General features: G+C 39.5%; 2 protein-coding genes across 2 annotated transcripts in view; one reads left to right on the forward strand and one right to left on the reverse strand.

The window, feature by feature from the left end:
• The first annotated feature begins 80 nt into the window (after positions 1-80).
• On the forward strand, positions 81-5,865 carry med19a (mediator complex subunit 19a). Its single transcript, XM_047353699.1, has 6 exons — positions 81-434; positions 883-1,005; positions 4,400-4,533; positions 4,610-4,706; positions 4,790-4,884; positions 5,519-5,865. The coding sequence occupies exons 1-6, from the start codon at positions 215-217 to the stop codon at positions 5,582-5,584; spliced, it is 735 nt and encodes a 244-aa protein (XP_047209655.1). The 5' UTR covers positions 81-214; the 3' UTR covers positions 5,585-5,865.
• A 49-nt stretch (positions 5,866-5,914) lies between these two features.
• slc43a1a (solute carrier family 43 member 1a) overlaps positions 5,915-27,171 on the reverse strand; it is a 38,440-nt gene continuing 17,183 nt past the window's right edge. The window contains exons 6-15 of the mRNA XM_047353698.1: positions 17,287-17,379; positions 16,832-16,965; positions 16,591-16,718; positions 14,960-15,106; positions 14,837-14,872; positions 14,614-14,749; positions 14,319-14,436; positions 14,160-14,233; positions 13,524-13,647; positions 5,915-9,055 (exon numbers count right to left, since the gene is read on the reverse strand). Of these exons, the coding sequence (XP_047209654.1) occupies positions 8,858-9,055; positions 13,524-13,647; positions 14,160-14,233; positions 14,319-14,436; positions 14,614-14,749; positions 14,837-14,872; positions 14,960-15,106; positions 16,591-16,718; positions 16,832-16,965; positions 17,287-17,379 (1,188 nt within the window). The 3' untranslated portion in view covers positions 5,915-8,857. The remainder of the gene's footprint in view (positions 9,056-13,523; positions 13,648-14,159; positions 14,234-14,318; positions 14,437-14,613; positions 14,750-14,836; positions 14,873-14,959; positions 15,107-16,590; positions 16,719-16,831; positions 16,966-17,286; positions 17,380-27,171) is intronic.

Consider the following 27,171-nt stretch of genomic DNA (forward strand, 5'->3'; position numbering starts at 1 on the left):
GTCTGAGTTTTAACATTCGTATATAAATGTGGTATTGTGCGTGTTTGCTCCCTGTATTACGGTACATTGGCCTCAATTATAAAGCCACAAAGAAGACAGAAGCTCGCATGGAGACTCGTTGACTCAAGTCTACACGGATAAGCTTTGAGCTAAACGAGACCGGCTTTTTTTTTTTTTCCTCCTAAACGCTTTAAATGTATTACTATTGATAAATATGACGGAAATGTTTTCCACCCTGTTCGGGCAAAATGAAGCTCAGGGACCTACCGGGTCTTCGTCCTTAGGTTTTGGACCAGGGAAGCCGCCGCCACCTATCCCGCAGAACCAAGTCTCCATGCCGGGGCAGATGCCACCACAGCTCGTGGATGAAGGGCCTGCACTGCGAAAGTCTGGAGCCATGAACGGACCTTTCTATTTACTGCGAGAGCTTCCTGGTACCGTCGCATTATTGCACCTGCTGGATAAATTATGTGATATTTTTTTATTTTGAACATGTTTAGCTGCCAGATTATTCGCTGACAAGCAGTTTGTAAACAGTGCTGCTAACGCCTCCTAGCTACACAGGTGAAAGCTAATTGTCGTTATTAGCCCCTGTTTTCATCACAACAGTTGTATTTTGTTGTTGTTTGTTTGTTTATTTTACATTTGGGCACACATACCTGCTCAGATAATCTTTCGTTTGTTCTGTTTTGTTTTTATAGGATGTATACTGTTAAAAAAAAAAATTTAATCTTATATAATCTGATCACAAGAGTGAGCATCCGCGTAGTAGCATCACCAGTCGCCGTTAACCTAAATGCTGTGGGATGTTGATAACGACTTTAGTATGAATTTTATTGTATTCCGTGTAAAGCATTTTCTACCATAACCTTGTGTTTTTAGTTGGAAACGAATTAACGGGGAACACCAACCTCATCACACACTACAACCTGGAACATGCCTACAACAAGTTCTGTGGGAAGAAGGTGAAGGAGAAGCTCAGCAACTTTCTGCCAGAGTTACCAGGTAAGTTCACCGGACAGGCTGCCAAGTTATACAAAAAATGTTATACAAAAACAGGTTTTCTCATAATTACGAGATCAGGATCTGGTAATTAGGACATTGCAGCTTATGAGTCGGGAAACGGTTAAAGGTAAATTCCACCTCATTTTTCATTTACTTGAGCATCTTTAATCTGCTCCAACTCATAAAGTACAGTACGTAGACACTTCAAACCTGGACTAGATTGTTCTACACTGATAGCAGAATCTTATAAACACAATTTGGGATTTGTAAAACCTTTATTTGATTTGTGGTCCTCCTCCAAAAATACAGTTCTGGCGTTAAGCACCCCTGCGCATGCAGGTTGGGACAGTGGAAGGTGGGGGGTCTTAATTATGAAGCTGAGTAAATTCCACTCTGTTTTTGGCATCTTTCTTTTTTGTGGTATTAGTGGCCTTTATTCATTAGTAGCTTAGCAGTAAGAATGGCAGAAAAAGAAGAGGAAGACATGCAGTAAATGGTTCAGGAATTGAACTCAGAACTGCTTCATTAAGGACTAGAACCTTCCTGCTATGGTGCATCTACTGAGTCACTGATTTCTTCATGACTTTGCTTTGTAATATTGCCCCTGCATAATTCTCAGATTGTTCTTCATTTTTTCTGTTGATTAAGTTAATTTAATAAGTTTAACCAGGTTTACACTTCTTGTAAATTCTGACATAGCAAAATATCTCCAAACATGAGATTTGAAAAACGACTCAGTTGTGGGACCAAAGGAACTGTTAAGTGGAAGACCTCGCTAGTTATTTGGAGAACTACACAAAATATGAGTCACAGATGTCTCTTCTTCCGCTCTGCAAGCAATATGATGCCCTTTTGCCTTTTTTATTATTTATTGGCATTAAAATGAATAATTTGTTGGTAAAACATTTCTCAATGTCTCTGCAGCTGTTTGTTCGGCCAGCTGCTCACATAGACTGAATGTGGTCGCTACACCAAAGGCCAGATTACTCTGCCTTGGAGCAGGACCAGTTCTAATGTGGCCCAAATTCCAAAAAAGCATTAATATGGCCCTTTATGAAACTTTCACAAATCAAAAAAAGCCTTCACAAATCCCAAATTGTGTTTATAAGATTCTGCTGTTAGTGTAGAAAAATCTAGTCCAGGTTTAAAGTGTCTAAGTACTGTAGTTTATGATCTGGAACAAATTAAAAATGCTGAAAGTGATGAAAATGTGGTGGAATTGCCCTTATATACCCCCAATAGGGTCTTTTACTATTAATATTAACCAATATAGTTTAGTGACACCTGATTAACCATTGACTATCACTTATGTCAAGTTCAACAAATTATCTACATTTCAACATAAATGAACTAATGATTTAAGCGCAAGGACACATTTTATTGAAAGTTTTTTTTTTCTTCTTTTAAAAACTCGTCTTTATTTTCTATTCAAATTCCCTCCAGTTAGGGCTAGTTGTGGTTTAATTTCCCTTTTTAACATGTAATTCCCAATCTTAATCAGATATAATTATATTGATCTCCAACGCCCAGTTCTTCTTTCTGTCTGACATGATGGGAGGTTATATTTTAGTTTGAGTTGTTGAAAGGACATCAGGCTTTCTCTCTTTAAGGCTCCTTTTTTGCTCACATTTTCTAAAGCCAGTGTCAGGTTTAAACAACCTAAAATACTTATAACATCACAAAAAGAAGAGAAAGACAAAGAATTTGTTATTTCACTTGCAGCAAGTGAAATAACGGACAGAGATGTGCTTTTCAGTTACAAATCTACTACCGCTCTGAACAGCATCTGTCCGTTCCTCTCTTTTTATTATCTTCCGGGGGTCCCTAGTTACAAAAAACGTTGCTCTCTAAGGATGGGAAAAACAGCTGCATCATAAACAGGTCATAAACACCATTATCTTGTAACAACACACTTCCACAGTCTCCCCATCTTAAGATCAGTGTGTTGTCTGTTCAGCACAATCAGCCACCCTCTTTATGACTTCCTCAACTGCAGCTGCTTCCTTCTCAGCTCCACTTTTGATCCTTGCCTGCAGACAAACTCATCACATCCTTTGCTCACACAAACGTCATGAAAGGTTATCAAATCAAATAGTCAAGTTAAAGAATAGGAGAATATATAAGATAAATTTATATTCAATTATTCCAACAGCCAGCATCAAATATTGATGAAAGAAATGTAACATCATGTCCTAATCTCCAATGCTCTAGATAATGATTAAGGAAGTTTTAGGATCTTTCTCTTCACCAACCAAACTTTGAATGTATTTATTTCTCAGTCGTGTATTCTGGCTGCTTTCTTAGAGCCTGTTCTAATAAATGCAATTGGGTCTAACTGGGAATTTGGGATGTCACTCTCTTCAATTCTCCCCCATATGCTGCCAGATAATCATTTTCTTTTCAAATCAGGCACATCTAATACCCCTCTTTCCTGTGGACACAGGAGTCTCCTAAATGTAGCACTTTAGGTTTACCTTTTGAATGTAGATGGTAAACTCTGTACCCCTTTTAAAAGTAGAATTAGGGAACTGTATACAGTAAGGATTGAAAGTAAAAGAGCTGTCTCATAATTTATTAATACATGTCTTACATAAACGCAATTTGAGCTAGAACTGCAGGGTAACAGTTGCCAAAAACAGAGATTCTCGCCTCTTCTTCCAATTCTGCCATCACAGTGTTCCCATTACTTTCAGCCACTATCGCGTAAATCAGATGTGGATGACTGATGATGGGAGATCTGATCCAGTTGGCCAAATATGTTATTACTGTGCAGAGCATGAACATGTGGCTCTTGTAATATAACAGCCTTCCACATATCGCTGTCGCTTTGCAATACTTCTAATGCACAAACCAACATTGTGACTGCCCTGGTTTGAACATTTTATGAAGATTTTATTTATGCTCTTCCTGATCGGCTGAAAAAACAATATGGCTTGTGGTGCTTGAGTGAGATTCAGAATGAGTAACTGAATAAATTGGAGCATCAAGTACATTATTAATATTAAGTTGTGTCACAGAGGTTGTTGTATATAAAGTCACTCGCTTCTCTGTAAAAAGATGAAGCAATAACATAAATTGGGTGAATGTTGTTGCAGCACGCTTTTTTCATCACACTTTTCTAGTTTGGGCTGCTCTGACCAGCGCTGCTGTCCGCTACTCCATTCAAGAGTGTTGTGCAGCTGCAGGGTCGTTCAATAAGGCAGCTGAATTCCTGTTGTTACGGCTCTAGATGAACAACATAGAAGTAAAAAAAAAAAAAAGATTGTTGAATTTCACTTTAGACAGCCCAACAATGGAAAATAACAAGCTGACAATAAAAAGGTCCCATCATTTTTGACACGTTTATTGTGATTTTCCTTTCAGTTAGATTTTCTCACCATCTCCTGTGTTCCAGGTATGATTGACTGTCCGGGCACGCAGGACGGCAGCTCGTTACGTTCTCTCATCGACAAGCCTCCAGTGTGTGGGAACTCCTTCAGCCCGCTGACCGGTGCTTCGCTCACCGGCTTCAGACTGCACACAGGACCGGTACCTGCTGCTAATATCTTAAACACGTCGGTTACCTTATTCTATATTGCACACTAATGCATGCACATTTTTCCAGCTCCCAGAACAGTACAGACTGATGCACATACAGCCTCCAAAGAAGAAGAGCAAACACAAACACAAGCACCATCGACCACAGGACCCACTACCACAAGGTATGACCAATGGTTACATTTCAATGCAAATGAGTGCAGCATGTCTGCAGGGCAATAACTTACCTGCTTCTTAACTATTTCAGAAACTCCCTCAGACTCCGATCCCAAGAAAAAGAAGAAGAAGAGGGACGATGACCCAGATCGAAAGAAAAAGAAGAAAGACAAGAAAAAGAAGAAGGTGAGATTAATCTATTAACCCCAAAGTAATTATTTTAGATTCAATTAATCACATTTTAATTGCATCTGATAGTGACGCCTAATGCTCAGAGAAACTAGGCTGAAATGATTTTTCTAGACATTAACCATTCAAATTAAATATCTCTGTAATAAATCTTATAAATGCATATTACACTTTATTTAACTAAAATTTAAAATAGTTTTCAGTGTATTCTCATGGTTAGCTTTAAACAGTCTTCTAACATTGTCCAGTTGGAGGATAAAATGATTTCATTTCTAGATTCTACTTCAACATATTTGGACTTGGTTGTTTTTGATACATTCTATTGTTTTAAATTGCATTTAAATTGTTTCTCTGCTCGTTTCTATTCATATAAATATAAAACTGTTGCTCTGGTAGACGTTCACTGTGATTCTTTCAGAAGTTTGTCAGTTGTATTTAAATAATTTATTTCAAGTTTATTATCTCATTATTAAGTTTTATTCTTTGATTATTCATTCATTTGCATCATTGTTAAACCAGTTTCAGAGAAGTTTTTATTTTATCATTGTGTAAACAATGTGAGACTCTGTGAACATAAGATTTGTGCAGAGGCTAAATATAAAATAGTGTTTTATCTCTTTCCCCGAACCAGAACCGCCACAGTCCAGACCACCCGGGTCTCACTGGATCACAGCCCAGCAGCAACAGCCTCAGATAGACGGAAGCCCACTGTGTCTGTCTGCCTGTTTTGAATGTGTGATTTTTGTAAGTGTGTGTTTTACAGGTTATTGTATTATAAAAAAGTATGCTTAATGAGATAAACTAATGGCTGTGTATTGTGGAGATGCAGAGATGGTGGGTAAAAATGGAAAGAAATGTTACAGATAAGTGTAAAATAACAAGCTGTGTGGATGGGACTAAGCAGCCATTGTGTATTTCTTTAATTTTGTTCTTTTGACCATGATGCCAAAATCAAATAAACTTTGATTATTAAATTTTTTACATCTTTCTTTCCTAAATCTGAATCCAGCAAATGAGACATTTACAATAAGTTTGTAGTTGTACATTTATTTACAAATTAAAGCACATTTTGGGTAACAACAACAACCTTAATGATAGAGGGAAAACTATCCCTAATAAATGTTTTTGCTTGTAGCCTGTAAAAAGACCACACATATGCAGAAACCTATGCTTACTGTAGGAATAATGAAAGAAACATTGTTTCAGTCTGTTTTCATGAGGTCAGTTGCTGAGTTATGGTTTAACTGTACATTTCTGACAGATGGCTTTGGTTTACAGAGGAAGCTGTTTGGATTTATTTATTGTGCTATAAAAGTAAAGTAATGGCAAAAAGCACCTTTTTTTAAAAAATAAAACAAATTTCTAAACGGAAAAAACAGAAAGCACGCATCAGAAATGTGAAAAAGCAAAAGGCAATGGATTTTAGAGAAAAAAAATAAATTTCATCAAATTTCCAACATCTTGTAAGAATAAACATGTACATATACATACATCAGAGAAGCAAAAAGAGACTAAACCACAGCAAGTGTCTCCTCGACTTCAAGTTATTGTACTGTACAAGCCCACATATTTATAGTAAAACAAGCTGAACATCTTATTAAAGTAACATGCCACACGTTAGTATTTACAAAAAGTATTTTTAAAAGTTTGCTCATTTATAAGTCAATACCAGACCAATGAAATAAAAACTGAAAACACCTAGAATCATCTGAGCTTCTGTTTATATCAAGCCCTTTACAAAATATCATTCCCTTTTTGATGCTACTGCAGCCTATGTAATAAAAATACACTCGCATTCATATTTTATACACACTGGTGTGTATAAACTGGTCGGACACATTTTCCTATACAAAATTGTTCCTATACATATATATTCCAGAATTGTTTGCGCTGCAGAATTATTACTGAAATCGGCGGATGGCCAAAGGTTTTTACGATTGAGACATATTTTCTAATGTCCTTATCTGAATTAAAATCAGAAAGTGGAAAAAGTTCATAGTTCCACTGCTGACAACTGGACAAAAAAGGAGGAGGAGGTAGATGTATCTAAGCATCCAGCCATTTTTGTGTAAAGATTAACAGATGTGCTCTGCTATTTTGATAGGAGTATTCTTTACATTTTCATGATTTGCTTAGATTTCATGTTTACTTTGGCAGTGCAGCAAAAAAAGAAAAACACTAATAATATTTTCTGCATATTTTTAGAAAAATAATACTGATCACACATGTAACTGTCCTAAAAAATCTCAACGTGTTTCTTTGGTGTTAGCAGGTTAGTACTGATTGTCCAGAAACTACTTCAAGTACGGTGATATCCACAGTTTGTCGTCGCCTCTGCTTGATCTTTTAAGTGTATGGCTTGAAATGACACTGATTTGACTCTTGAATCTAAATCAAAATAAATAAAAGAACAACAAAAGCTGATGACACATCTCTCCAAGGAAGTTTGAAAAAAAAAAAAAAAAAAACGAAAAAAGAAAGCTCCATCATGTGGTTTGTGACAGGCCGAACGGACACAAGCAATGACTAGAAAAAGAACATGTATATCTAAGTTATGAAAACACAACATTAAAAGCCCTTGTTCTCAAAGATTCTCAGATTCCTCTCAGAGAGCTCCGATCTTAGCCTAAAAATTCCTGCCAAGGATTCCTAGCTTAAGAGTAATTCAGTTCGCAGCTGAGAGCGACTCTGAGCAAGGAGAGGACAGTATTTCCTATCTTAGTGAGGAGTGTGTATGTGTGTGTATATATATAATATACACACACATACATTCGTGAACAAGACACCAAGATACTTGAACTCCTCCACTTGAGGCAGGACCTTCCCCCCCAACCTGGAGAAGGTAATCTATACATACATTTATTTAGGCACTTATAGGTACTCTTCAACTGTGAGTGACGGAATCTAAAACAACAATCCAGAAAATCACGACCAAAACACACAGGAGAACAAAAGATGGAGAAAACGGAAGTGGACAGAGGAGCAGGTTCTGCTGGCATCACGGTGTGAACAAACAGGTATTCCTCAGCAGATCAATGCAACGTTTCCTCTGCTTTCAGCACCAGCCTGGAATGTGAGCAGCTCTGGTACCTGCTGCGATCAGAAGCTAGAGCAGATAGCAGCAAACCAGAGGACTTTTCCACAGATGGAGGGTGTAGATGAACATTTAGATTTAGGCTGCTGACATCATTATGAGCAAATACTTATTCCCTTAATTTACATCTTTCTTTTATGTATATAATGTTTAGATTATTGTACTTTATCTTGTCTAGAGTCTGTATTTATGTATATATTTTTCAGGTTTTTGAATTCTTTAAAATTTTTGAAAGCATTTTACAGTCTGTAAATATTTAAATAATTATGTACTTCTTTGGTTGTAATTTTGTTCACTTTTATTCATAGTTACTTCTTATTGTTTCTATTATTTTTTTATCCTTCCTAATATGCATTACTAGAGGTGCACCTTTAATCTATCCTGCCGTCGAAACAATTTAATTTCCCCCTAGGGGGATGATAAAGTTTATCTTATCTCTACATGAATAATTGTTATAGAAGTTTATGTGCTCATTTACTCGACTATGAAGTGGGTGGATCCCTGCGCCATCGAGCTGGTAGCGTTTTATTAATTCACTGTTGTTTGTTGTACGGAGAATATCTCTCTGTTACCTCTGTCATTTTCCCTGCTCAAGACACTCTTAGGGTCACTAAAAGGTCCTCCTCACTACTCTTAACATTTGTTTATTTTAGGAACTCTCTTAAGGCCTAAGATGCTTCGTGAATAACTTTTATCTTACTGAGGGAAAATTCAAAGACAAATCTTAGAATTAGAGAAATTCTATTTTTCTTTTTCTTAGAATGACGTCACTAGGAGCTACTTTTAGACTTAGCACTCTTTGGGAATATGGGTCCTGGTGTTCATTCTGCAGCCACATACTGAATTAAATCCCCTAATTTGCAGCTCTGCTGTTGTCTAAGCCTCTGCCGAAGCGCTGCCGTTCTTGTGAGGCTTGAAACCGTTAGCCTCGATGTTCTTGAGAGCCTGCATCTCCTGACTGGCAGGTTGGCCGTCTTTGGCCTTCAGTTCCCTCAGCAGGTTTCTGCAGTGGAAAAACAAGTAGCCCGGCAGCAGGAAGCCAGTGAATGAGACGATCAGCAGGCCCATGTTGATCTGAAACACAGGTGGAGGACAAATGACAAGCTTATACAACAGTCATAAAGAGGAGCTTGTTTTGCTCTGCCATGTTTTTAGCTTAAACAATAAAAATAAATAAATATATATAACTCGAATGAGAATTTAGCAGAGGACTAATGCAAGGTCTAAATAAGCCAACTGCAACACAAGTATAGGTGGTAAAACCCAAAAAACAAATAAAACGCACTACTTATGAAAGCAATGTAGCAGACTGTAATTACTTTATTTTGTTAATTCCCATCTTCTGCTTTAGCATGTTAGTTGCTAATTCAATTCAATTCAATTCAATTCAGTTTTATTTATATAGCGCCAATTCACAACACATGTTGTCTCAAGTAGGGATGGCGTGATTATCGATTGGATCGTCTATCGGCGATTGAAGGGTTGGATCGTGATTTATTTTTTCAAAGGGCAATCTTTATTAATTAATTTAATGCCATGCTGGGGATGTAAAATCAATTTTATATGCGCGCTTCTCTGTAATTTAAAATGTTTTAATCATCATCCCCGTGATCTGTGCAATAGAGGGAATAAAATGCGTCTTTCTCTTTTTTCCTTTCCCTTTTCTCGGAGTAAGCGCCAACGCAGCTCCGCTTCGTATCTCCGCTCGTCATCTTCTTGCGCTATACTCTGTGCGCCACAAGTGGTGCCGATAGAGCTGTATTATCACATATAGTCACAAAACGAATAAACCATGACAGGCATACATTTGAACAAGTAACTTTATTACAAATCGAGAGTTACAGTGTGAAATAAACTGGCTTTAATAAATAATGTGTACAGACAAAAAAGCTTAGTTAAACGGTAGAATTTCTTAGAAAATGTGAATGTTACCACAAAATAAAATCACTTCAAATATGACCCCTACTTAGGTTTGCCTTTCATAAGAAATTATTTCGAATGAACTTAAAGCTTAAAACATTAAACAATAGAACATTGCAGCCTGCGTATGATAAACAAATGAAAATAAATATATGACCTACTTTTACAAATTATTTGACAAAAAAACAAGCATGTTAACTTTATCTGGCTTTAGCAGACTGCGGTACCGGGTTACAACATTCCCTGCTTTACTGAAAATGCGCTCCGATGGCGTGCTGGTCGCAGGAATGCACAAATATTTCTGTGCAATTTTTGCCATTAAGGGTAAGCGGCTTTCGTTCCTTTTCCACCATTCAAGAGCGTTGGTTTCTCCATCAACTACCTCTTCTTGGAGGTAATCCGCCATTTCCGCCTGTGCTCGCTGCTCAGGAGTTGCAACAGAAGCAGGTCTTATTGTGCCAAGGAGACTGTCCAGTGTTTTCTTCTTTTTGCTTGGCTGGGACTGGGAGAAAGGAGGTGCATCGTCGTCATCCGTACAGTCCCGCACAGTCACAGGTGGTCCGGAAGTAGTCTGCTTCCAGAACAGCACCATCTCATCCTCCAGCTGGGTTCTGATGTAGTCCAGGTCAATACTGCCCACGTGAGTAGCTTTGTACCGCGGGTCAAGGAGGGCAGCTGTGCGCATTAACTGGATGATCTTGTCGTTGTCATATCTACTGTCAAGTTGCTCCAGGATTGTTTGTTTAATGGCTGCAGTCAGTTTGGCATCGCTCTCTTTTTCCTTGAGAGTATCTTTAATCAAATGAAGCAGAGGCAGCAGCGATGAGATGGTGATGTCACGTTCACTTGACAAGATGTCTGTAAATTCAGATACAGACTTCAGGCCTTCTGTGACAGCCTCCAGCACGCTTACATCTTGCCAGCTAATGGTTGGTAGTGTGCGCCGAGTTCTGTCATCAGCAAAAACCCTTCTGATGTGAGGCAGCAGGGTGAGGATCCTCTCTGTCATGGCATATTTGCTGCCCCAGCGCGTTGCACAATCCTGTTTTATAATAGGATATAATGGGCAAAGGGCAGTTATAGGCTGAGTAAAAGCAATGTGCGTATTGTTACTTTCTAAATGCGCTGTCTTCTGTGTGTCTGTTTTTATGCAGACACCGATAAAACTAGCCTCCAATCTATGTTATGTTATTATTGGTAATAATACAGTGGCAACACTAAGCTAGTGATGAAATTGTACATTTTTAACAGAAAACATATGATTGAAACTGAATTTGTTATCGCTTGGTGGGATAACGGCTATATGTTAATACTTACAGTTATTAAAGAAAGCGGTTTCTTTATCCCCTGTTGCTCTTGCTCTTTCCTGAGTTGCTGTCGCCTTTGCCAACTGTGTGAAAAGGCTCCATTTATTTGGCGACACACTCCGAAAGCCCGGTCCGTTTTGTTTTTTTCTTTATTCAAGGCATTGTTGACGGCTAAGTTCAAATTATGCCCGAAACAACTGATCCATGTCCACTTCAGATCACGAACAGCTGCATCGATGTTGGCTCCGTTGTCGCTTGTAATGCAGACGACTTTCTCTTCTCCTATTCCCCATACTTGCAACCCATCCTGGAGTGCTTCAGGTCGCACCACCGCGGTGTGACTCTCTGGGGTAAAAGCTGTCTCGAGACATTTGGATTTTAATGTCCAGTCTTTTGAGACATAGTGCGCAGTTATGGACATATAAGGAGACATGTTAATGCTTGACCACATATCCATAGTCAAAGCAATGAAGTTGGCCTCTTTTAATTCATTAACTATTTCCCCTCTCAGCTGTTCATACAGTTTTGGCACAGCAGTCTCCGAGAAATATTTCCTCCCAGGCGGTTCATACTGCGCATCCAGTGTAGTCAAAAGTTTTTTGAAACTTTCTCTTTCAATCGCCTGAAATGGGACGCACTCCTTCGCCAGAAATCTTGCAACAGCTGTTGTACACTTGGTCCATCTTTCACTGCCTGGCCTGTATTTAGTTGATTTAGCAAAAGCTGCTGATATTGTGGGCTGCCCCCGTGGCTGTCCCCCAGAAGCACCTGCAGCGCTGCTGGTTGGAGGCAGTTTTGCAGCCTCGGCGGGGTGATGGACTCGAATGTGCGCGAATAAATTTGTGGTTTGCCTATCGTTCGCAAGCACACATAATTTGCATAATGTGCAAATAGGCTGTGTTAGGTCTTGAGGCTCACCGTTAGCATTTGGATAGAACCTAAAATATGCCCAAATAACCGACTTAGCATTCTTTTTAGGCACCAAATTGCTGTCTGACTCTGCCATGTTTTCGGCACCAAGATTTTTTTTTTTGATGACATAATTGCGCCCGCCCCATCAGCCGATTGGATCGTCTATCGGCGATAGCCAGTGACCTCGATCTTACAATCAGAAAATAGGGCGATTTCCCATCCCTAGTCTCAAGGCACTTCACAACAGTCAGGTTCATACATTCCAATTAATCCTAACAATTGAACAGTGCAATCGGAGTTAGCTTTTTATTCAAATTGGATAAAAAGTTTTTCTATTTAAGGAAACCCAGCAGATTGCATCCAGTCAGTGACTTGCAGCATTCACTCCTCCCGGATGAGCATGTAGAGACAGTGGACAGTCACTGGCGTTGACTTTGCAGCAATCCCTCATACTGAGCATGCATGTAGCGACAGTGGAGAGGAAAAACTCCCTTTTAACAGAAAGAAACCTCCAGCAGAACCAGGCTCAGTGTGAGCGGCCATCTGCCACGACCGACTGGGGGTTTGAGAGAATCAATGCTAATATCTGTTAACCCTTAAGCAAGGGGACTCAAACTCTAGTCCTCGAGCGCCTGAGTACTGCAACATTTAGATGTTTCTCTGTTGTAAAACCTTACTTAAATAATTAGCTCATTAGCAAAACCCTGGAGCTTGACTACATGTTAAGGAGGCAAGCTGGCCATTTGATTCAGGTGTGTAGGGCCAGGGACACATCTAAAAGTTGCTGGACCTCAAAGCCTGGAGTCTGACACTTTTGGCTTTAGATAGATGTGTCCTTGGTCCAACACACCTAAATCATTACCTGGCTCATTACCAGGCTTCCAGAGAGCTGAAAGACATGCTGATAAGTGAATATAAACATTTGATTCAGGTGTGCATCTAAAAGTTGCAGGATAGTAGCTCTCCAGGACTGGACTTAGGCACCCCTGTCCTAAAGCCAAGAACAAAATGTGTCCCCTCCCCAAAAAGTAAATAAATAAATAAATCCAATTAATATTATGTTGTTTTCAATTTAAACGTCTCAATCTTTCAAAATTACTTTAACCTGTAATAGTTTTACAATTATTAATAATATTTATTTGTTTTTTAACCATTTAAAGTCTATTACAGTATCATTTACACATCTAAAGTATATTTTTTCCCCTCAGTGTTGGATTAAAATAAAAAAATATACCTTAGAATATAAAAAAATGACAAATGTTATATTAATTGTTTCACTTTAAACACCTCAGTCTTTCAAAACTTTAACCCTCTTTTTGCTTGATAATTAAAGTATTACTTTGCTTATATGTTGTCCTGAGAGCTAGGCGTGCATGCATGGTGGTAAGAGAGCATTTCCTCACCCAGTAGGCGTTCCCATGCAGATGTGTGACCATGACGATGAAAAGCGGCTGCTGCAGCAGAGCGAACACGGCGCTGATCATGGACTGCAGGCCTGTCAACGTACCGAAGTGGTTGGAGGGGTAGCTGTTGAAGAACAATAGAGGTTTAAATGCTTCACGACGTTGCAATAAACTCCAGAATTATCAGGATAAAGACATCAATACAGAGTAAATTAACTGACTATTATGTTTTATAATAACTCTTTCTTCCTAATGCAAAATATATATTGAAAACAATGTTAATTACTGCCAATGATTGCTTGTTTCTATGTCTCTGGTGGGCACATGTCATCTTACTGTAGGGATTTTGACCTGCTCTGGTTTTGCTGCCACATCTGGTTGCTTTTATCACATTGTAAAGCTGTGCTTTATTTTGGTGTTTATTTGGTGTTAGAAAATAACTTTAAATGAGTCAGAAAAGTGTCTGCTTGGACTTTAATACTGCGCGGTCAATGCTGCAGTGTTTTTTACACCATAAAAATCAAACATGGCCATGCTATTATGTTTGCTATGTGGTTTTAAGAGGAATTTTGTCAAACTTTCAACGCCTGGTAATGCATCCTGTATCTGTTGTGTTGATGGGACTGTGGGACTCACACAGCAGCATAGAGGCCTCCACAGCAGGAGTGGATGAATCCTCGGACCATAGTGTGGAGGATGAATGTCAAGATCTGAGCCAGAAAAACCGGGAAGAGGCAGCATATTAGCATCCATAATGGTATTTTCTTCTTAATGTGTAGTGATGCAGTGTGTTACCTGTAGAGGCAGGTTATCAACAAGGTTACAGATTCCAAAAATGATCAGCAGCAAGTTGGTGAGGATGAAGGCTCTCATGGCATTGGTCACCTTCTGGATCTTACGGTCTCTTTTGGGTCTAATAGAGACAAAGGAGATTTGTTTTTTTTAACCTGCATTAAACTCATGATGTGAAATACGCCCTCCAGCTCAAAGCCCTTCCTGTTTACATCCTTACAAGCAGCCCAACGAAGCCTGAAGCTGAGAAATAACAGATAGAAAAACCCACATCTGTTATTTCTTTTACTGGAAGTACCTCTGCACTATTCCTGAGGAGGCACACTTCTCCTCTTCACACTCCTTCATCTTCCAGTCCATGATGTAACCAATCAGAGGACACGTGACCAGGCACAGCAGCTGCAGCGTGCCAAAGACGGAGGCGTAGAAACCCACTGAAAGATCAAGTGGAAAACATTGGAATGAGAAGAAAAGGTCAGGAAACTTCTGAAAGGTTAAGACCATATTCTAACAAAGCTCACCTGTATTTTCTGCCTCAACCACACGCATATTAGGTGCTAAAACATAAAAAACAAGATTTATATTAGTGATAAAGCAGTAATAAAAAACAATCTGCTGGAGTTTGAACATGCTTGGACACTCACGGTGTTCTTCACCATGGATAACCATGAACTCCAGCATCTTATTCATTGCCCCCATAAAGAAGATGACCCTCAGTTGGGTCATCCCCATCGTGATCAAGCTCCACAGGAAGATGGGGGAGAACACGGACCGCCGGAAGGGAACAGTGTCTAATAGAGGGGGAGAATCCTTTTGAGCTTTATGTACAGTGTGAAAAAGGAGGTTCTGCGTAGTTTCCAAAACTGGTAATGAACCTGAGGTTTCAGAGATTGACATGACAATAATTAAAAGAATGCTTACCCTAATGTACAGAATCTTTTATTATGTTTAAACTTTTATGTTTAAACATTTTGTCCTTTATGGGTGGATAAATTCTTATGATGTACAGATTCAGATTTTATTAAAAGAAAGGAAGTATAGTACATTTTAAAAAGAAAATGCATATTTAAAAACATTAAATATGATGATGAATGGGATGTTGTTGGGTCTAATATCTGTGAGTTTGTCTGCTGCACCCCCAGTGAGACATGCTGCTTCAATTTATGTGGCTAATTTAAAAAAAGAATCACAGCCTATTTTTTGCCTAAAAAGCCTCCAAAACATCATAGGCATTTCACATAATTTTGTCAACCTCACAAATCTGGGTTTTACCTAACAAAAAAGTTATTTTCTTTCTATTTTACAGTGAAAGAAAGACTGTCTTGGCTGCTGCATCTTCCTGTCTTTCTATGCCATGTGGCTAGCTCTAGATATGCTCAGCTGTCTGGAAAGGATACGCAGAGCACAGCTGAAACAACAGCCATTACATGTTAAGACATTCAAAACAAAAGGCCCAGTCGTGTATGTTATAAGATGAATTATCAATGAGTCAGTCGTTTTCTACCGCTTATTCCATAGTGGGTCACGGGGGAGCTGGTGCCTATCTCCAGCAGTCTATGGGCAAGAGGCAGGGTACACCCTGGACAGGTCGCCAGTCCATCGCAGGGCAACACACAAACTCATTCATACACCTAAGGGCAATTTAGAGTGACCAATTAACCTAACAGGCATGTCTTTGGACTGTGGGAGGAAGCCGGAGTACCCGGTGAGAACCCACGCATGCATGGGGAGAACATGCAAACTACATGCAGAAAGACCCCTGGTTGGGGATCAAACCCAGGACCTTCTTGCTGCAAGGCAACAGTGCTACCAACTGCACCACCGTTCAGCCCAATTATCAATGAGTCATATCAAAAATGAGTAAACATGTTGCCGTTAGACCAGCCCTTCAGCAAACTGCAACATTTTCTATTTTTTCCTCAGTTCTTTAACATAATGCTTTGTTTAAAAAGCACTCAGGGTTGTTTCACCTTTGACATTGTCATATTCAAGCACTCTCATGCCAACTATCTGAGATGATCTACTAACTTGATTAATATTCACTGTTGTGTCAAAGAATTATGTCAACATAACCCGTTCATCTGAGATTTGGTGACTCTTGAATCCATTTTGTAATGATTGTTTTTTTCTTACAAGGAGCCAGTTATGAGAGGTCAGTACAACAGGTTCTCTCTTTCACCTCTCCATCACCCTACATTGGCATATGGACTCCTAATTTAGTAAATAAACATGACAGAGAATTGGTATAATTTGAAATTCTTGTTTGCTAACTCACTTGGTGCAGCATCAGGTTCATTGCGAAGCTTCTCTCTGGAGTGTTGGACATCTCCATTTTTCTGGCTCAGTCTCTCCTCTACAGCCTTCTGCTTAGATGAAGGAACCTCATGCATTGTGAGGATCTTACTGTTGAGTAAAAACAAGAAAGTCAAAAATGAGTAGGTTAAAGTTTTAGATACCGCTTTTTTGAGTCAAATGACTGGTAATGCATATAGTAGGCCGGTGGATGTAACACTGACCTGTAGTCAACCTCATCTGGAGTTGGGAAGCCCTCTGATGGCCAGTTGAAAAAGCAGTTAAAAAAAACCAGACTGGCAAGACCTGCCCACATCCACATGATCACATGGAACTTCATGCCTGCATCGTAGATCAGCTGTGAAGAGGAGAAAATGATTGTTGTGAAATTGACATTGCTTATTGAATTTTTTAGCACATGAAGATTAAGCGAATGTCTGCATCGAAACCCTGTCTAAAACGTTTCCTCATATATTTGCTTTGGACTTTTGCATGCAGACACTTACAGCCACAATGAGTTTACCTTTAACCCATCTTCAGGACTGCAGAAGGAAGGCAAAACAAACATAAAAAAAGCTCACTCAGGCCGGCGCACGGAGAGCATTCACACAGAAAAACAGATTCGAACCTCAACAGCAATACCCAGTGCTGCGCTCATTGGTTGACGTTTGTAATTTACCTTGACGCCAGGAAAGGTGACAGCAGAGGAGGCGTAGGAGCCGATCATTAGCGACATGATGGTGGAGCTCAGAGACCCAAACATGTTGGGGAGCTGCAAGCACAAAGCACACACAGTTATTTATAATACTGATTAACTTTACTGGTGTAGTTGGTAGCACTGTTGCCTTGCAACAAGAAGGTCCTGGGTTTGACTCCCCGCTCGTGGTTTTACTGCATTCTGAGGCATCCCCATGAGTGCGTGGGTTTTCTCTGGGTAATCCAGCTTCCTCCCACAATCCAAAAACATGACTGTTAGGTAAACTGATTTCTCTAAATTGCCTTTAGGTGTGAATGAGTGTGTGTGCATGGTTGTGTGTCTGTGTTGCCCTGCGATGGACTGGCGACCTGTCCAGGGTGTACCCCACCTTCCACCCATAGACTGCTGGAGATAGGCACCAGCTTCCCCGCGACCCACTATGGAAGAAGCGGTATAGAGAACGACTGACTACTTACCAACATCAAAGTGTGCTGTTTATTCACCATCCTGAGGTGCATTAGCTTCACCACCAGAGGGCAGAATGCTGCTATGTTTCATCTTTATGAATCAGACTGGGTGGAAAACTCCCCAAATTGTGCTTTCCAAACTTTCTGTACATAAGGTTTCCTCCTCCAGCAGAGGAATTAAAAATGTTACATTCTAATTTTATTGAATAAGCCTAATAGTTTAAGGAAGAACAAAGCGTTTGCACAAATTCTAGGTTTATAATTTTGCTATTTAACAGATTTGGGATTAGAAGCCTGGTGACCTTTCAGAGTACTTTTTGACCCACTGTTGCTGCTTGAAACATAGCAAACACTATATGGTGGCAGGCACCAACACATCATATATTTGACTGGCCTATTCACAGCAGTAAGAAGATTAGAAAACATAATAATTCATTGTGTTGGCAGCACAACTGATTGCAGTTTTAAATGGGTCAATTTGTGATTATAAAATCACATGTGAAGGATTGTAGTTCGCCATGACAGGCTCACTATTTCCCTTAAGCCCACAGACCAACCTTCTGCTTCTGTCACCAAATCCCTGGGCTGTGTCAGGGTTGACCGAGCCGTGTCAGTGACCCTTTTTCCCTGCGCACTGATCTCACTGTAACACATCCACGAGACATCAATAACTTTAGACCTGAGCTCAGACCCTGACCTTTATTTGAGAGAAAAGAGACCAGAAAGACAGGTGCATTAACTAACCATTACCTGCAAATATGCATGGCTTAGTTGCTGGCTATGGCCACAAATCAATATTGATATTTGATTGGAGTTGTACTTTATAAACTGATGCATTAAACGTCCAATTTTAGAAAATGTTGAATGTGGAAAAAGAAAAAGAAAACGGTCTGTTGCTGCACAAATAACGCTGATAATGCTCGGTGTTGCAGCCATAAACCAAATAATCCTCAGTGGTCCACAGCTAATACAAAGAAAGCAGCTTGAATTGTAATGCATATCTAATCACTTCTAATGACTAATTTTGTAATGTTGTCTTATTATGAAAAAGGCAACTCTGCCAGACTTAGCAGCCTTGAGGACACCGAGGGGTAGAAAAAGTGAATGGATTTTTAAAAATAACACTTGAACAGAATTTCAGATGTCAAAACTAAAGCTTTGTTCTTTGTTGATTTTTTTTTTTACAAAAAATATCTTGTTTGATTAGTTTCAAACATTGAAAGAGAGATTGTGTGTGTTGCATCATTCCTTAATTTACCAACAATTTACTGGATGTGTTTGACAACTGAATGAAAAACATCTTGTACTTCCTGATACTCCTGACTAAAATACCTTCGGTGTAACAGCAAACATGTTGAAGAACCATTTATCCAACATGAAATATGTGGTTCAAAACGAACACCAGATAGACCATCCTCACAGTGAAGCATGGAGGGGGCAGCATTATGTTGAGGGGTGGCTTTTCTTTAGCAAGGGGCAGGGAAGATGGTCAGAGTTTATGGCGTTTAAGACTGACGAAGCTACATACTCAGGTGAGCTAGAGAAAAAAACTAATCAAAACTTATATTACGGCTGTTAGTGCTGGTTGTGTTGTCAATATGCACTTGATATTAATCCTTTTTTTTGTTTCTAATAAGGATAATGAGAACATAGGGCTCTCGGGGTTGTCTTATGAAGCAGAAACTCTCCCACCAGGAACAGACCTCCAGGAACTTCAGAGCCACATATCGAAATTTCTCAAACTTTCTTTATCGCTTCTGTATGCGGATGTTAAGTGTGCTTTTCTATGAATGTTGACATTTGATTCTCTGTGTCTGTGTGAAAGCTGCATTGAGATCGCAATATGGTGACAGTTTGCAGCCGACGTGCTATAATGTGTGTCTGTGTTGCACCAGGAAGCATAAGGTCAATTCGAGAGCTAACACCAAGCGGTTAACAGGTAAACAGGAAAAAAAAAAAAGTTTCCCTCAGAGTGGGGAAGAGAGAGCCTGACTGTCTGAGGTAGAAGAGGAAAAACATCTTGACGAACACCCATCCTCATTTACGATTTCTGAGAATCGAGGGAAAAACTTGACATCATCTTAATGGCCGTGAGATCAGTGGAGCTGGACTCCTCCGACCACAGAGCTTCTAGGAATGTCTGTGAAAGGGTCACTCACAAGAGTTTCTATCTCCTAATAAAGTGTGAGATGTCACATATTATGTTTTTCGCTTTAAGCCGAATGCCAAACACAGTATAGATGACTGAACAGCAGACAGAATAACTTCCAGATAAATCCAGGAAAATCCTCATTCCTGTTGCATTTTAAAGGAATTTTATGTGATACAGCAACACAAATTAGCACATAATTGTCAGCTGGGAAAAACATGGTTTTCAAATTGCTTTACTCCTAAAAATGTTAAAAATTGGAGATGTATTTGTATTCAGCCTTTCTGATTCAACACTTGTGCAGGTATAGCTGCAGGTCTTGTGATGTATGTCTCTACCAGCGTTCCACATAAACGGACTAAAAATCTTCCAGATAAAATACACTGAAGTTTGGGGTTATAACCTAAACCAAATATGGAAAGTGCTATATTTCACACATGGCGTCACAACCAAAGCCCTGCATGTTAACAGGTGACCCAATGGATCATCACACTGGTTAACCAGGGTCACAGAGTCATAGAGGAAGGAGCTCGGGCTGCTCGTTTGTCACCACCGATCAGTTCAGGCTCTGCTCACTCACCTGGGTTCTGTAAGATCTTGGCAGCCGGCACCGGCTTTAATTGGGACTAATCACTGAGAATATGCCAAATTAAAGATTAATGAGTTCAGAAATGGGGTTCAGCTCTAACCATGAGGAAGAACAGTAGAACAGTTGGCAGGTAATAGTGTAACAGTGGGCGATGGGGGACAGAAATTATAAAAAAAAGGGGAGAAGTTAGTAAGAGTAACATAGGATTGACTGAGCTCTCTTGTACCTCCTCAGCATGAAACACTAAGCCACAGCTGAGTTGCACCGGCTTCTTCTTTCCCTCCTCTCTTTACGCCCCCTCTGACCTTTCATAGCACAGGTTGGCTAAACTGTCACATCCAGCTGCACTGGACTAACATCAACCACAGCATGGTCAAATGTTGAGATTTGGATCAAAGCTCTGGAAGTTTCTTTAAATTTGACCCATATGATCACTGTCTCAGTGATGTATAGTTCCCCGAAGTGGCTTTCTGTGCGTTGAGCAAATTTGACCAATAGCTTCAATAACCCCAGGAAGGAACAGCTGAACACACATTTATCACCAGCAGGAGATCCAGCAGCAACTTCTGCTTAAAAGCCTCTTTCTTTTTTTTTTCCTAGACCACTGATGTGATGCAGGTGAAGCGCTCGCTGAGAATCACCACGCAGCTCTTATTAAACAAGCAGGACTAGTTTTATGTGTTCCTGGCAGAGATGTGGCACTATTAAAAGGAACAGACTCGCTGATATTCAACAACGAGTTCCTGTAATCTGTGAAACCATTACTGATGGGTTCGTCACAGGGTAACAATGACTAATCCTTAGTACAGGCGTATCCAAAGTGAGGCCTGGGGCCAGTTGTGTCCCTTGGAATAATTTTGTGTGGAATAGTCAAATTTTGGTCCTCTAGCTGATGAGGATGGACACTTTTTGTAATTTTTGAAGGTTTTCAATGACAACTTTACATCTTCTTAAATGGAGTACTAAACTAAATACTTTCTTTTAATATCTATTTTATTTTGCTTCCATTTCAATATCATAGTATGTAGGGCCACAAACATCCAGCGAGTTTTTAATCCAAAACAGACTTGGACTCATCCATTCATTAAACTTGGCTATATACAGCAAAGGTTTTCGAAGAAAGTTATTGTTGCTGGAAATAGACTAAAAACTATTTCTACACCAACAAAATATATATAAAAAAAAACATTTAGCCCTAAAGGTTAAGTGCTTTCAACTTAGCGAGTTTGGCCAGTGCTGCAAAAACGTTTGGACACCCCTGGTTTAGTAGGAAAGCAGGTAAAGGTGCAACAAATTTCAAAGCTTTGCTTCTGGTTAAATTTTATTTTAATTAATGAAATCAAAAAGACGCTATTTTCAGTTTATGTTTTGTTTTGCTGACCTTACAGATTTATGAAAACACAGTTTTTTATTGTTACTGGTTAAACCATTGCTGGTTATTACCTCCACCATAGAGGATCTAGGATGATTCAGTTGAGTCTGTCTGTCTGTCTGTCTGCCTGTCTGCCTGTCTGTCTGTCTGTCTGTCTGTCTGTCTGTCTGTCTGTCTGTCTGTCTGTCTGTCTGTCTGTCTGTCTGTCACTTTATGGAAAAGGTTACAGGTGCATTCTTACGAATTTGTTTTTTTACCAGAAGTGTGTCGTAGCCCAAGGAAGGATTTTTTTCTATGGTGTCAGTGAATCTGCGTTGGGTGGCGGAGGTATGCAGTTTCTGACTATCTTGTTTGTTTCATGTGAGCATGAGAACGTCAGAAACTCGCCCAAAAATCATGTTTTGAAATCTTTTATTTAGGTCTTATTCTCTGTTTTAATTTTATTTTTATTTATTCTAGTATTTCTTATTTATTCTAGTATGTCTTTTATTGTTTTTTCAAGATTCCATATAGATAACTGTTGGAGATCTATGCAAAAACCCTCAATTTTGACTCATAACTCTCAGACATCTGTTTTTCAGTCAGGATATCTGTGTTTGTGTGTCTTTGTCCTTCTGCTCTGCTGTTCCTTCTGCAAAATGTCAACAACTACATCAGTTTGGAGGTTAACGAGCCTCGATAAACCCAATCAGACGGAACCGGAGTTCAGACGGGGACGAACATGAGTGTTAGGCGAACCTAACATTAGCGCAGGTATAATATTAACTGTGTGTTTGTGTTTAATCAGTGGAACAGAATGAACTTTACCTATGTGTCTGAGAGGTCAAATAACGACAGGGGCTTTGACATCAAAATTATTTGGAAAATACAGCAAAATAGAGAAAGCCTATACTAAATATTAATATTTTCCATCATGCCTTTACGTTTTATTTATTTGTATTTTTTTCATTCAGAGAGGTCTTCGAAAAATCCTGAACTGTCCAACCACAGAGTGCATACAAACAGACAGTATTAACACACAGCTTTACCAGTTTTACAAACCAATCAAAACACTACATTAACACACCAAATCCCAGATTGGATCTAATATAAGTAGTGGGGTCTTGCCCAAGGACTGTTTCTCTCTCATCCATTCACAGTTAGCCGCACACTTATGACCTTATGCATGTTTAAAGCTCACGTCTACAAAAACATAGGAAAACAGAATGAATTATTTGATTCCCGTATCTAATTTTTACTAGATATTTTACTAATATGTTCTTAAACGATAGTAAATTGTTTTGCTGGTCGTAAGACACATTATTTACATTAATCTGCTTTACGGGGTTGTTTAACCTGTTTGCTCTGCTGTGGTCACATTAACTGCATTTTAAGTCAGAGAGGATACAATAGAGCTAGTGTTATTCACACATTCCTCTTATTACAAAGCAAAATAAGTATGTACAACAAAAATAAAAACAGAGACGAATCGCATTTACTAAAGTTGTAATGTAGGGTAAAATAGTCAAAATAAATAACATGTATATATGATTTTGTCTTCTATCAGATAATGGTTGAAGATATCAATCCATGGATCAGAGATTTACTGATAATCAGAATTGAATCTGAGAATATACATTTTCTTTACTTTCCATTTCTTGCTTCATTCCTCTTCGTTTTCCTCTTCAGAACAGGGGTAAAAGAAGAGCCTGTGCAGCTACAATTACAAGGAATTCAGACTGAAGCATTGCAGGTCCACTTTATATAGACCCCAACTGAATGATTTAAGTGTAAAAAGGAAGGATTTAAAAAATGGTATGTCTGCTTTATGGTTTCAAACCTTTTTTTCAATAAAAAGCCTTGATAAGTATGTGTGTAATAGCCAGACTACGATTCTCACACACAGCAGACAAACATCTGCCCCTTAAGGGAAAATACGGCTACTATTTCCATAAAGCTGCCACAGATTTCTAAAATTCCTGTAGAAGCTTTTTATTCCCAAAATGAAAGATGTCCACCATTGTGAGCTGTGTTATGATTTGGGGTTGTTTGGTTTTTGGTTTCTGGGTTCTTGTTGGTCTTATTCACAGTTCAGGTCTTGAATCATGCTTCTATTATTTTCCTGTTTATGCTTTTGTTTCATGTTTTTCTAGTTATATTTCTATTAGTTTGTTTCCTTGGAAAAAAACGTTCAAGCCATGTTTTGCTCCTGTCACGTTGTGTTCTCTGTCAATTAAGTTTATTCGGTTCACCTGTCCAAATTAATCTGTCTCCTTGCTCCACCTGATTTTCACGCCATATATACACACCTGATCTGTTAGTCGTCGCGGAAACATCTTTTCAAATCATGCTCAAGTCTGGCGTTTTCATCATGCCAAGCCTGTCTTGCCAACTTGCCCATGTCTGTTTTTGCGGTCACCATCTGTGAGTGAGTTTTTGTTTTTTATTAAATTGTTTTTCACCTACTGTCATGCTGCCTGCTAGTCTGCATTCTGGGTTCGTCCGTTGTTCACGTCCTAACAAGCTGTGCCTCAGATAAAGATGTTTTTGTTCACCAAACCACCAAAAAATTTAAATAACTCAGGAATCGTTTTTTATTTGAAGGAGTTTGTGCATAACAAAGCTAAATAGCAAATACTCTAGTGCAACTGTAACTCAACCTGGAGAGCGACTAATTTGAAATTGTTTTAGTCAATTTAACCCATTTATGTTGAATTTAGTTTGTAATGAGACTAAAACAAGCTTTAAACCAAATGTTTTCTTTTGCAAACTGCCAAAAATGTCAGCTGCAGTGCCAGCAGCTTTTCGTAAAGGTATAAATAATACTTATTTAGCTGAAGCAGGTGTTTTTTTTTTTTTCACAATGCCTTTCACATTACCATCAGCAAATAGAGGCTGCAGGATAATGTAATCATTATGTGCAAAATATAACAATGCAAACAGTTTGTAAATCATGTTTGTTTGGAGCACAGCTGAAAATGGGCCAAATCCAAGTTTAGGAGCCGACAACAGTTAAACAGAAGTGAACACAGTGAGGGGCATCAGACGACAGAGATGACGCATGACAAAATGCGCCCTTGGGTATTTTAGGTAGAGGTAAGTGGGTGGAGCTTTGCAAGAGGGTGTGTGGGCAGCCCCAGGCCGTCATTGGTCCAAACAAGCATGACAGATTTTCCACCTCTGCGAGGTCATATGCTGCTCTGGTGTAAACACAATGTACCCACAAACAGCCCAGCTCCAAACACTCGCCAGGAAACAAGAGGCAGCTGGAAAGAATAAACACGCCTAATGATACTGGTAGCAGCTGACCCATCATGCCTACATTTCCCAGCCTTACATTAGTGTGAGTTAAAACAGCTCCCAGTCACAACACACTCAGCTGACCCAAACATGCTGAGGCTGTCAGCTGCTAAAACCTCCCTGATCATTTATTCCAGGTACACATTGAAATAGATTTTATCATAAAGCAAATTTTATATAACTGTAAAATTGTTAAAAGATATACCACCTATTGTCACGGTGAGGGTTTGGGGTGGACCAAAGCGCAGACAAGAGCTTGGCAGCAGCATCTTGAATAAATCTTGAGTTTTATTCAAAAATTCACAAAATGTAACAAAAACACTGCAGGTACTAACCAGAGTTGAGATCCAAAAACTTACATAAGACACTGCAGGAACATGGAAACACATGGCATGGAACAGGGTAGTGAATCGAGTTGTGAACGAAGGAACCAGCGACACACAATGAAACAAAACCAACTAATATACAGTGGGAGAACAAAGGCTGGTGTGACAACGAAGAAGGAAGGCTGAAGGAACAGGTGAAACAAATACAAAAACTAAAGCATGGGCGAAGCGATTAACAATACCGAAACGAAGCTATAAACCAAATGAAGCATGAGAGTCAAGAATAATCACGAACAGAGAAACTAGAGGGAACATAAACACCATAACCTAAGATCTAAGCAACCTAAGAACAAATAAGGAACCCATAAAGCAAACCGGATTACAAAGTAAACAAACCTAAAACCACACTGACTGAACTGACTGGAAAAAAGGCAGAGAACATGGGGACTAGAATAAATATAAACAAAATGTAAACATTACTAAACTAACCTCTCAGGAGGAACTGGAGAAATAAGATAAACTAGAAGAACCAGACTTGGGAGGACTTAGGAGAAATGTAAAGGTAACAAAGACCGACAGAAGAGTGCAGGGTGGGGAGAACAAATACCTAACCATAAATAAAACACAGAGATACTACAGGTCCTTCTCAAAATATTAGCATATTGTGATAAAGTTCATTATTTTCCATAATGTCATGATGAAAATTTAACATTCATATATTTTAGATTCATTGTACACTAACTGAAATATGTCAGGTCTTTTATTGTCTTAATACAGATGATTGACCTGTATGCCACATACAGCTCATGAAAACCCAAAATTCCTATCTCACAAAATTAGCATATCATTAAAAGGGTCTCTAAACGAGCTATGAACCTAATCATCTGAATCAACGAGTTAACTCTAAACACCTGCAAAAGATTCCTGAGGCCTTTAAAACTCCCAGCCTGGTTCATCACTCAAAACCCCAATCATGGGTAAGACTGCCGACCTGACTGCTGTCCAGAAGGCCACTATTGACACCCTCAAGCAAGAGGGCAAGACACAGAAAGACATTTCTGAACGAATAGGCTGTTCCCAGAGTGCTGTATCAAGGCACCTCAGTGGGAAGTCTGTGGGAAGGAAAAAGTGTGGCAGAAAACGCTGCACAACGAGAAGAGGTGACCGGACCCTGAGGAAGATTGTGGAGAAGGGCCGATTCCAGACCTTGGGGGACCTGCGGAAGCAGTGGACTGAGTCTGGAGTAGAAACATCCAGAGCCACCGTGCACAGGCGTGTGCAGGAAATGGGCTACAGGTGCCGCATTCCCCAGGTCAAGCCACTTTTGAACCAGAAACAGCGGCAGAAGCACCTGACCTGGGCTACAGAGAAGCAGCACTGGACTGTTGCTCAGTGGTCCAAAGTACTTTTTTCGGATGAAAGCAAATTCTGCATGTCATTCGGAAATCAAGGTGCCAGAGTCTGGAGGAAGACTGGGGAGAAGGAAATGCCAAAATGCCAGAAGTCCAGTGTCAAGTACCCACAGTCAGTGATGGTCTGGGGTGCCGTGTCAGCTGCTGGTGTTGGTCCACTGTGTTTTATCAAGGGCAGGGTCAATGCAGCTAGCTATCAGGAGATTTTGGAGCACTTCATGCTTCCATCTGCTGAAACGCTTTATGGAGATGAAGATTTCATTTTTCAGCGCG

This window comes from Girardinichthys multiradiatus, chromosome 23 (assembly GCF_021462225.1).
Source record: "Girardinichthys multiradiatus isolate DD_20200921_A chromosome 23, DD_fGirMul_XY1, whole genome shotgun sequence".
NCBI lineage: Eukaryota > Metazoa > Chordata > Actinopteri > Cyprinodontiformes > Goodeidae > Girardinichthys > Girardinichthys multiradiatus.

What these genes read in the sequence shown, in the direction of transcription:
- med19a (XM_047353699.1), top strand. Translation starts at nt 215, where the DNA reads ATGACGGAAATGTTTTCCACCCTGTTCGGGCAAAATGAAGCTCAGGGA. An exon ending in TCAGACTGCACACAGGACCG is followed by an intron (nt 4,534 to 4,609) that starts GTACCTGCTGCT and finishes ACATTTTTCCAG; the next exon opens with CTCCCAGAACAGTACAGACT. An exon ending in ACAGGACCCACTACCACAAG is followed by an intron (nt 4,707 to 4,789) that starts GTATGACCAATG and finishes TAACTATTTCAG; the next exon opens with AAACTCCCTCAGACTCCGAT.